At 45.3% G+C, this 12,459-nt stretch overlaps 1 protein-coding gene across 1 annotated transcript in view; it reads right to left on the reverse strand.

The window, feature by feature from the left end:
- LOC147700413 (periodic tryptophan protein 2 homolog) overlaps positions 1–7,315 on the reverse strand; it is a 105,802-nt gene extending 98,487 nt beyond the window's left edge. The window contains exon 1 of the mRNA XM_086935820.1: positions 7,199–7,315. Within this exon, the coding sequence (XP_086791946.1) occupies positions 7,199–7,216 (18 nt within the window). The 5' untranslated portion in view covers positions 7,217–7,315. The remainder of the gene's footprint in view (positions 1–7,198) is intronic.
- Positions 7,316–12,459: the final 5,144 nt, after the last annotated feature.

Consider the following 12,459-nt stretch of genomic DNA (forward strand, 5'->3'; position numbering starts at 1 on the left):
AGTAAACGGTTTTGGGATTGGAGTTTTGGGGGGTAGACCCAAGGTTTCCGAAGGTTCAGGTTGGCACTCAAAGGGCCCCACCAGTGGCATTAGGGTGGCCAGGTGCAGCATGCAGGGTGCCAATGTTAGGTAGCCCTTACCTCGGATGGGGGTTACTCACAGGCAGACCACTCGGTCTCAGGAGTCAAGCACCTGGGGTTAAGCTAAGGGCAAAGGGGGTCCCAGGTTGGCACCAAGTCCACATCACCAGCGGCCCAGGGGCGGCCGGGTGCAGGGTGCTCAGGGAGTGTTGGGAGCCCAATGCTTTTCTAAGGAGGATGTCGGTAGTGGAAAAAGGACTGCAGGCTGGAGCCAGAAGACTAGACGAAGGGAACCAACAACTGACGGATGAAGTTGTAGAGTTGCTGGAACCCAGGACACAGTCGGGTGAGCACCTCAGGTCTCAGGAGCGGCAGGTGCAGAGGTGTCCTTTCATGTTGTGTTCTTCTCACTGGTTCCGGTCGCGGTTGGGGGGACCCTTCAGGATGAGGCTGCAGGTGTTGAGGAGAAGGTCGGTGGTGGTCGCCCAACCCTGGGTCAGGATAACTGGGAGGACCTTGCTGGGATGTTGAGCCGCTCGGGCCGTGGGCGTCGGGGGCAGAGTGGTGAGGACTCATGGATCCGGCTGGATCTGGAGTCCTGGCTTGGGTTGGTGTTGGACATATCCAATCTCCACGAGAGATCAGAGTTCTTTCGGATAGTAAGGTAGGTCCCTGGGGTTCTTGGAGGCTGCTTGCTGCAGGACACACCAGAATCAGCTTTCAGGGGGTTCAGAGAAGGAGACAGGCCTGTAGGCCTGGGGACACAGCCGTTGTAGTTGTCCTCTTCTGCAACACAGCTCTTCGGTCCATCATTTTCTTATCATAAGAAATAACCGTAACATAACATATCACGTCGAATCTGAAGAGGCAAGGTTCATGGGTGCCCCTCAATACTAGAATTAGGGGCGTTGCAAGGGTGTGCAGTTTGGGACCAATGAGCCCTTTTCCTGGGGTATCTACACCCCCTAGTATGCCACCCTCAAGTGGGAGGGAGGCATAGGACCGTTCCTCAATGGTGGGGTTCCCCGATCTTTAAGATGGCGGGGACTTAGCGGTGGCCTTCGCTTCACCTCCCACACCGGAGGGGTGGAGTTGGCAAAGGTGGGCACACCTCCCTACATGGTTACGTTTTACTGCTAGTTCTTGCACCCAAAATGAGGGTCAGAACCGGTGGAAGGCAGTTGCTGATAGCAGCAAAAGCCTTGGAGTAGATAAAGGCAGGAGGCCTTTGAAGCTTCCTCTTCGAGAACCCTACCCATCCGGGCGGGGGGGGAGCATGACACCTCTGCCCAGGGTGTGCTTTGCTTTCAGACCCAGAGAGTGGGGGCTCCGTACCCAGGGATCCAAAAAGCTGTATGGTGAATGGCTGAGAGCCAGTCAGGAACCCCCCCAGGGTTGGTCGCTTTTCAGGGAGCATCTCCAAGATGCAGTCTGAGTGCATTTTTCATTAAATCCCACACTGGTATCAGTGTGGGCTTAATGTGCTGGGGAGTTTGATACCAAACTTCCCAGACTTCAGTACGGCCATCATGGAGCTGTGGAGTTCGTTGTGACAAACTCCCAGCCCATGCAATATAAATGGCTTCACTGCACTTATAATGTCTGTGAATGGCACAGACACTGTAGGGGTATATTGCTCCTGCAACTATGCCATCACCTGGGTATGGTGCACCCCGCCTTTAGGGCTGTGAGACCTGCTAGAGGGGTGACTTACCCATGCCACAGGCAGTGTTGGGGGGCATGGCACACAGGGATGTGTGCCACTTCGACTCTTCAGTTTGGTCTGCACCAAAACATGCAACATGCCATGGAAGGGAGGGGATGTTAAGGTGAGGGATCTCCGAAGGTGGCACGATACATGCTGCAGCCCTCAGAGGCCCTCTCTGGTCCCAAAGGCCCTTAGTACCAGGGGTGCCTTTTACAAGGAACTTACATGGGGCTCAGAGTTATGCCAAGTGTTGGTACAAATGTACATTTTTAGTAACGAACACAGGTGCTGAGGTCTGGTTAGCAGAATCCCAGCACATTATCAGTCAAGTTGGCATCAGGTATATGGCAAAAGGTTAAAGGGTAACCAAGCAAAAAGGGGCACTTTCCTACGGTAAGACTGAGTAAATAACGCGCAATAACATCAGTCCCTAGACTATGGTTACATTTATTAAAAGAAAATATTGCTCTAACCTGCTCCAGGTTAGAGCAGCAAGGAGATCGGAAAGGTGTGCATGAGGGCCAATAGGTCCGATATAGACTTAGCCTGCTGACACAAAAGGAGAACACATCTTGCACAGCAAGAATGCAGGACTCGCACAACTCTCACACATAGATGCATCTTTCACACATGTTCCAAACATGATGAAGCCAAAGGACAGGAGTTTTGGGGACTGCAGGGCCCTCTAATGGGGAAGCCTGTAAACGGTACTGTACCTCTGCATTATAACCATGCTATCACCACTGTCATTCATAGCAGGGCTTGAGGAAGCCAAATCCACCCTCACTCATAAAGGAGATAGTGTTTGGTTGTCCCCCTTCCTTTACAGCAAAGTAAATATGTCAACAAAACCAAAACGACGTGGAGCACTTTCACTCGGCCAACATGATCGCCGAGAACACTGGAGAAAAAACAGGGTGGTCCAGAAATCAGTGACAGGGCAGGACGGCACATCTTTAAAAAGATAGATTTTCATCCAGGGCCAAACTTGCCTATAGGGCAATGTAGCAGTGATAGAAGGGCTGGTTTGACACGTCTGTGTGTGGAGCAGTTTTATGGAAAGTCTGTTTTTATGCTTGATTCCCCTTTAGCAAACACAGATTCAAGCAGTCCCCTACATTTTGCAAAACACCTGCACAGTATGCCATGACTAGTTAAAATGCTCTGATTTGTAAATGGAGGACACTTTTATGATGATGCCAGGGCCGATTGTCTGCTTTAGTTCCACCATGCCTTTTTCCCCAACACCAAGAAAAAGGCATCAGCTACTGCTTTCTCGCTGGCAAACACTGCCAGGAGCACAAAAGCCTAGAGTAGTTTGAAGCTGATGGAATAAAATGTGACTTATAAAGCACACAGTTACTCCCTGGCGTGCCCCAGCGCTGACCTTTCAACCATTCACGAGGTGCAGTGTGATTGCCTAGTCTTGTTAGAAGAGCCTGGTCTTCAACCCTTTCTTAAACTAGGTGGTAGCAGCTACAGAGCGTAGCTCAAAAGGAAGGTTGTTCCAAGCCACTGGTCCAAGGTACGAGAAGGTCCTCAATTAACCCTTGGTAGCTTGGCTGGAGCTCCATTGGCTTCCCTTACCGGCCTGCATAATCTTCAAAACCAGCTGCATAATTTACAGAGCCAACATGACCAGCACCCACTAATGTTGCAGACAAAATCAGCATCTCTGGTAGTTCTCTACACACCCTCAGCCAGGACATCATCAGACTGCAGACTAAGAAGTGTATGTGACAGCAAGCACTAATGGGGTCAGAACCTCACAGCAGACCCAGTGCTTTGGTTTCAGTTGCCTGTGCTATACTTCTTGCATGGGTGTACGTGGCATTCTATAGCGCAAACCTAGCCAAAAAGGCATTGCAGCATTGTACGGAGAAAAAGACCAGCATAATGTAAACGAGCGATAAGAGGGGTAGTTGGTTTGTGGACTGTTAATGTATTATGATGTAGTGTTCTTTAAAAAGGTGCATCTTCAACTCAACTGCGAGGACCCAAAACATGTCCCAGTCACACACTGTGGCTGAAGAGAGAGAGAATTGTTTAATTTAAATGCCCACGTTCTTAGACAATGCTGGCAGTAGAGATTGGCCTGTAGTTTGATTGATCAGTAGGGTCTGTTGAGGGCTTATTCAGCAGGGGCAGAATTTTAGCTTGCTTCCATGAGACAGGGACTATTACGGAGGACAACGATGCACTCTATTAGCCAAAGGGTTAATGGCATCTGCCCATATTACTAGCAGGTTTGGAGGATCAGCTGGAGATCCTGATTTGAGACAACATATCGCCGCCAGATGCCTCCAAGGGAACATGCTGGAAATGTAAGAGTGAGGTCATAGTTGAAGAAGCTGTGCTGGAACATACTGTCCCCATTGGACTCTCCTCTGTCTGGATATCTGATGGAGGTGATGTGATCATATTTCTTCAGGCCCTGGATGAGACATGCAGCATCATGTAGGATGCCCTTATTGGGTGCCAGTATGAGGTCAGGGAGGCCATGGAGTATGGTGTACCATCACCCACTTGTGCGAGTACGAAGGCTTTTACAGCAATTCAGAAATGGCTTTCCAGAACAATGGTTGCACTGTCCTTAGAAAAGAGAGCTGATACCAGTCTGCTTCTGTTTGCTGGTAATGTGCTGCTTCAGGATGAGCTCAATGCCCAGGGTGAACACAAGTGACTTGGCATTCGTTGACAGTGGGGTTTGAAGTAGTCAACTTGCATATAATTGAGCCACGTTTGTACTGTTTTCTTTTTCTACACAAATAACAGGAATTCTGTATTGGTTGGGTTTATCTTGAGGTACGTGCTGAACATCAAGGTCATGATAATGTGCAGGCAGTATTTGAAGTGTTGAATATCTAAAGCAGAAATGATTTTCAGGTACTTATGTGTCATCAGCATACTGGGAAATCTTGATGCTCTTATCTGTGAGAAGAGCACCAAGCTTCTCCATCTAGAGCTTGAAGATGACGGGAGACAGTATGGAACCATTTGAGAATCTATGGGTGATGGGAACCGGAGACCTGGAAGCACCCATGCGAACAAACTGGTGACGGTTGGAAAGGTCGGAGGTGAACCTGTGAAGGACAAAGTCAGTGAATCCTATTTGAGACTCTAGGCAACGTGGTGGGGTGGTCAACTGTGTTTTATTCTACTCATTAAGAGGAAAGCTTGCATTATGGTGGTCAATAATGCATCTGGATAATGTGCAAGGCAATGCCGAGTACTCTATAAAATGCGTAATACCCTGGGGGCACTTTTCTTCAACCCCTGCTCCTGCCTGGTGTTTTATGTCACCCTCATTTGCTGAGCCAGAACCACCTATTGATGTTAATGTGCAGAAACTCCTGTTTCTCTCCAGTCAAGCAACAATGTACAACTGGGTAGAGAAGTACAACTAAGCTCTAAATAGTAATATCCCACAGAAAACATAGTTCAAGCCAGACATGCGAAATGGAGGTCATCAGCTACTGAGAACCCCCATCAGCACACCTCACACAAATCACTGATTTAACAGCAAAGTGGAAAACAAATCAATAGAAAATTCAACAGGCCAAAGCTATTCAACCACATAACGTGTGTTTGTAAAGCACATGTTCACCTAGACGGGTATCCTAGCACTGAATAACAGATGTTTACTGTTACTCGACTCAAAGATCCTCATTTTATCGAACTGGTAAGGATGAAAGGCTGAGTGGCCATGCAGCATTCTGAACCTGTGACCATTAAGTCAAAAACAGATCCCGGAGACGGCTGCATCGATCCACTCGACTCACCGGAACCAGGTGGTGGAGCTGCTGCTTAGTCTTTGCACTGTAGTCAGTAAACACTGCTATTTCTAGGGTAAGGGTCCATCCCCGTGTGGTCAGGCACGCCACCAATAGCAAATTAACTTCCTAAACTCCAATACAGTACTTACAAAAGGCACCCTTCTAAAACACTGAATGAAAAAATTGCGATGCACCGACTTATGTACAGATCCAGGTCACAATAATATCAATAAAAGAAAGTCATGTTTACGAGATGTGTTAAAAGTTTCAATTCCAATCAGTGTAACAAAATTCGCACATTGCAGTCCATCATGAGTAATTTTTTGAAAGATGATTTTCAAATCTTTACAAGAAAATCCACAATTCAGCCTTTGCCAAAGTGTTTCGCAAAGTATAATGGAAACTACTGCAGTGCTGTCAATCAATATATAGCATCAATAAATATTAAAACAAGCATTGGCAATGACAATAGGTCTGGCTTTAAAGTAATGTGTACAGTAATGTACAACATTACAAGTAAAAAAGAATGTGAACACATTTGTGGGAAGTAAAGAACTGTAGAATAGGAGTGTAGGCTAAAAGGTCAGGTGACGGTTGCACTGTCATGCCAGACCTAAAAATTATTGTAGGTTAATGGTTTACTTGCTCCCGCTTGTGCTGCTGCTGCGGAAAAACACATTATCTAGTTATTTAACACACTTTAGCAAGCCAACGTCATGTGTGTGCCCCTGAAAGTTCAAGCTCAACCACCTGGGTAAACAAAATGACCACAGCTGCTTGAACGGCAAGCACATTTTTGGGGAAGTGCACAACTTCTGGCTAATCAAAGCATGTACTCCTGGCTCCCAACATGTGAGTAGAGCAAGAGCCCCTCTCTAGTGATACTCATAATTGTGTGGCTACAACTGCACTAGTCTCAAGCCAAACTATAACAACGACGACAAATCAAAATATGTAAATTACCTCTCAAAACACAAAACAAAGTAAAAAAGAAAAAGATTGCCTTATGCAAACGCACAAGTCATCACTTTCACATATCTATCTATAAATACAACCCAGGTACATCTCTTCTTTAGACCACTCTGGGCTTGACAGCTGCGTTGATCTAAATTCGTATATTTAACCTATTACGATACATATTGCAGAAGAACCTAACAGATGTAATCTAACTAGAGTTAACTCCCCAAGGACTGTTTTAGTGAAATTAACATCCCCCTAAAGGGCTACGCATTTGTGGTTGCAAGAGGCCATTTGACTGTTTCTCTGGTGAAACGTTTTATTTTACGTAGTTTTTCTCATAAAAGAAAAGAAGAAATGTTTACAAAGCTAGATATCTGAAATGAGTGGTAGTCACAACAAGCTGTTTGCAGGACAACCATAGTGTAAACATTCTTAACAAGCTATGAAGCCCATCAACGATCACAAATGACACAATCTGCAGTGTTTGATGCAGGCGCCCTGAAGCTGACAGGTGACCGCCTCCCAAGCTCCTGGCACTGAGAAGGCTCCACTGGAGTGACAGGGGTCTGCACCCCTGGGGCCCCCACCCCTGGGGCCCCAGAGAGGGCAGGCCCCTCACACCGCGGGATCCGGGGGGTCACCCCGAGTTCTTCGGGCTGAGCCCCGGCACTCACCCGGTAGTTGAACTTCATGCCGAGGCAGTACTTCAAATGCTCATACACACATGCAGCACCGTGCACGGGATCACTTCCGGGACACTAGGAAATACTTCCGGGATACGGACCGGCTACAGACTCTAAGAACTAGAGCGGTATCGTAGATAGAATATTGCTAGTCCGTCTTCAGCAGGTGCTCGGCGGCCATCTTGGGAGGGTGCATCTGGCGGCCATCTTGGGAGGTGCACGTCCATGGTTCAACTTCCCATTCCTCACAACAGTGCAGCTGGCGGCCATCTTGGAAGGGTCCCATTCCTGGTTCCTTACTACAGTGCATGCACCCTTATGGTGGATATTCACTAATGTCCGCACATCCATTTGTCAATAAAATGTAAGAAGAATTTGTATAAAGGTGTTTTTAATTGTAAGTTTTTACTAACTGAACAATACATTTTTCATTCATTCATTATTTGTCAATCTTCATTTTTTTCAAGAAACACAATGTGACAAATTTTCTGTTCAGTGGAGCTTTTGTGGCGCTTAATACCCAGGGACCCTCTTTAGGTATAAATCTACTAAGCTGCACTGCAATGCAGTCTATAGTATAGTTACTTACACAATGCACCAAAGCACACACAATCCTGTTAGTATTATCCAAACAAATGTCTCTTTAGCCAGCAACAATTTCTTTACAGTCCTCAATTGAAGTTCAAACAGATGACGGTACAAAAGGATTTCGGAAACACTACTCAATGAACACAAAGACAGCAGCCAATACGTATGATAATAATTTGTACCATTTTATTACGAAAATCACATTATAAAATTGTGCCCATACCATGTGGGAAAATTCATCACTAGGTGACCGAGGAAACCATTGCAATGCACACAAACATTAGCATATGCACCTCCAGTAAAGTGGTTTGTGTTGACGAATAGATGGAAAACAAGATAATAGTAAAGTTGACCCGTAATGTAAATTCAAGCATAGTTTCATGCAGATTTATCAGTGTCAACCCATGTCACCACAGATTCCATGACAGAAGAAAGAGGCACTGATTGTGTTGGGATTCACCCGTGTGCATGGACTAATTGTGTCAATGTCTTAAAAAATACATTTCAAAAAGATTCTCTAACCTGATAAAAGTAGCACAAAACCATTGTCACTGATTTACTGTAGGTCAATATATACTTAATGTCTCTGAAGCCAATGTTCCAGCAATGTGTTGTAACTATACAAACAAGCATTTGCAATGCAATAGGTCTCGCATTTGTCAGAGTTAGTGCTATTGGCGTTGTAAATTACACTGTCTTTTATCTATGTGTTTTGGTTTGGACTGTAGTGGATGTATAAACAGATACACAGCTGCAGCACTAACTAGAGGATTTAGAATGAGGAACTACCAACGGGACCAGAGAAGCAGCTGCATCACTGTCTAGAGGAGTAAGAACGAGGAATTACTAGTGGGACCAGAGAACTAGCTAGCAGCACTTGCAAGAGGACTAAGAATGAAGAATTATCAGTGGGAACAGAGATGCAGCTTCAGCACTGCCTATGGGACTGAGAATGGGGAATTACCATTGGGAACAGACACAGCTTCAGCACTGCCTATGGGACTTAGAATGAAGGCGTTACCGACACGTAAGTGGAGACAGAGTGCCAGCCAAGAAGTCCTCTCTCTGACACTAGACAACAATTGTAGTAGGCACAGCCTGTTCAAGTTACTCTGTTGCTTGCTCCTTCCACTTTCTCATTCACTGTCACCTTCTGTCAAAACCCTGTGCTCTAATAGCTTAGTGGGCTACGGCACTACTTACAGAACTTGTATCACAGTAGTGTTTCTGCAACATAGGCTGTAACCCTCCGAGCTACCTGCATAAAATGCACATCTGTGTAGCGCATGCTACAAGCTGTGCTTCGCAGCAGGCACAATAGCCTTCTATTTGGTTTTCTGATTAGTCGAAGCTGTGTTTAGGCAACTTACAGATCTCTCCAGAAAGAGCAGTGAAGCCAGGGCTCAAGTCAGGGTACCACGCGGGTGGATGAGCGCGCAGTTCACCCGGGTCACCGTATTCACCAATTACCTACACGCACTGGGCCCTGGCGTGCATAAAATTTTAATACACTATTGACATTTGGGGTGAACTGGGTGATGGCTTCTGCTACACGCTTCTATGAGTAATCAGGGTTTGGGTTACACCTCATCTTACCATGTACCTGACTCACCACAAGTACAACTTTCTGACGGACCTGGAGCTATCAGGGAAAATAGTAGACAGGGAACCTAGAAAAATATATTCTTTATACTTCAGTACATACTTATCCACAATTTCTGTAAAGTGACCACAGACACCTGATGAAGTTTTAAAACTTTATATAAAGGTTCAAAGAGAAGATGCCAAGACAATAAGCGATATGCAAAATAATATATCAAACATCAGAATCAGCACTAATAAGTAACTTTGTATTAGAATTATAACCATTAGAGTACATGGGAAGACTAAAGGTAGGATTTTTAGAACAGAACTAGTCACTGCAACTTTAAGCTAGGAACAATAGGACGGGGTTGGGACCTAGAACATGCATTTATCCTAAGCACTTAAACTATTCTTTCTAAATTCACTGCAATCAGCTAAAGGAAAGGGAAAAATTGGAACATACTAATAAAATATAACAGTTTGGCAATTCTCTAAAGGTGGGGAGAGAAGTGGAACAATTCTACAACAATAGCATATAACTCGTTCTCAAGGTGATAGAGCAATATCAAAGGCAAGAGTACTTTATTAAATCAGAGAGAGAGAGAGAGAGAGAGACGCAAACCCACAGGACAATAATTACCTAGGTCTGAGAGAAGACTAACCCTGGCCACGGGTCAGTTGGAAAGACGGGGACTAGGACCCTCAGGACAGGAATACCAGACTGCGAACTGGTACAGCCCACGGACAGATCAGGACAGGATACCCCTCAGGTTCGGGTCAAAGGACTGGGCCTCCCAGGGTACGACCAACACCCACAGCTTCGGACAGCAACGCCTGCGTTACCCCCTTCTGCAAGTAATCCGCCAGAAACCCCAATTGGATTTTCGAATTCCCCAGCAAAGTGCTTCGCCAGCACTTAGGATTTTCCACCCCTTAGGAGTTTGTGGAAAGTATGGACAAAGTGCTCCGCAGCACTTTCAGATTGAGCACCTATTGAGATCGTAGGGTCAGTGACAGGTCTGCTACTCGGACAAGTCGGACAATTTTCCTAAGCTAAACTAGGGCAATTATACTGTTTTGGGGACCCTCAGACCACCCACTAATGTTGCAAGTGACAGTTTCCCAAATTATGATTGGTCAGGAGAGGTGGTGCGGTCATTACCACCTCCTAGAGTTCGGCTTTCCCATCATTATTATTCAATTTTGCACACCCGCCCCTCGGGTTCACGTTCCCAGGCATAGGAATACAAAATACAATACAAGAGTCCAGCATATAGCAACAGTGTATGACAGTTCAAGGTGCAATACTGCATCTTCGGGATGGGTTCCCAGGCGCATCGGGCTTCAGGAGCCAGCTGGCTGGTTTTAGCTTCTGCGCAGTTAGGATTTTCCCCAGTCACATGACAGGGTTCAGAGGAGCCTCAGCATGGCGTTGCTCAAGTATGCCCCAGCCCACAAAGACGCGGTACATGAAAAGTAAGCGAGAACAAATTAAAATCACATATAAAAATGATCACACTGTATACCATGAGAAATTTTAACCAACCCTTACTTTATAATGACTATAGCGTTACTGTTTTAGTGCGAAAAGACAGATAGGCTGAAGCAGCAGTAGCAAGCAGAGAGCGTGGTGAGAGTCAAGCGGCCATTTTTGCAACAGTGCGCATGAGCACAAATTCCCTCCAGAATGCGAGTGCGTCACATCACATGGGTATGACCGACGCATGCGCAGACTGAATGGCATCAAAGCAGCCGATTCGTTAGTGCAAGCTTCGTTAATATGGAAAAGACATACGAGCAAGCATCCTGGGGACACCCGCGTGTATGGGAAAACGTAGAATAAATGACAAAACAATGATTTTAGTAGTTTTATACATTGGGCGAGGTTCTTGCACTGGGCAAGGCGCTTTACGTGCGAATCCTTGCTCCATCAATCCCCTCTTTGATGATATTTACTATCATCACCACATAAAGGAAACAGATGCCAACTTTTTTTTCATTCATCCACATCACTCATTTCAATTTCAACAAATTTATTGTTGAGTTTCCTTTCAGCTTCCCTATGAGAGTGGCGATTTTTCGCCTTTTTATAAATTGCACTCTTTAATTCTTCTAATTCTAGTTCATCAATGTTTCTTTTCACCCCCCTCTGATTCACTGTATATTTCTTTCTGCACTTCTGGCATTTGCAGCAGATAAAAATGATCAATACAATTATACCTATCACAACTATTGGCATCAGTATTTTCCACAAAATATTTCTACCTAGGTTAGTAAACCAACTACCTATAGAGGAGAGACCTCCAGTCAGTCTCGTCCAGGCACTGTCAACCTCCAATGGTTTGAGTTCTTTCTCCAAATTAGTTATGTTCTTCACATATTGTTTTAATTCGATACTTTTATCTGGAATGTAAGTGCAACAATGTTGCGCTTTCAGCATTCTACAGACTCCGCCCTCTTTTGCTAATAGGGTATCAAGGGCAAGACGGTTTTGTAAAACCATTGATCTGATCGCAACCATTTCAGTGTTGACCATCAGGAATCCAGCAGCAGTGTCCGTTGATAACCGGTCCACTACTGTAGACAATTTGCAGATTCTATGAGTGTTCAGAACTACCCCCATTCCAGGTATCAGTGCACTAAAAATATCACCTATAATTTCACCTACACTTTCACGTTTACTACGCACTAAGCCATTAGTTTCTTCGTCGCTTCCAGCTGCATTATTCACATGGTATATTTTCGGGAAAACAATGCCAAAGTAGCAGCTTCCATACCAGTGATCCGGCAATTTAAAATAGGCCTTGTTCCCACATATATAATATATTCCGGGAAACACAGGTTCTGACCCATTTTTGAAACCCCAACCTCCAATTACCTTGTAATTATGTTCACACTCGCTGGAACCGATGAATACATTGTTATAGTACTCTGTCTTTTCCCTATGGATACAAAGTTTCCCCTTTCGTTCAAAATCCAGCAACAAGGCAGGATTAGCTTCGCTTTGCGAGGTGTTATCCATGTGCTCAGCCCACCTAGGGACTCTATCCTTTTCGTCATTTGCTTTCTTTTGAAACTTT

Source organism: Lissotriton vulgaris, chromosome 8 (assembly GCF_964263255.1).
Source record: "Lissotriton vulgaris chromosome 8, aLisVul1.2, whole genome shotgun sequence".
Lineage (NCBI taxonomy): Eukaryota > Metazoa > Chordata > Amphibia > Caudata > Salamandridae > Lissotriton > Lissotriton vulgaris.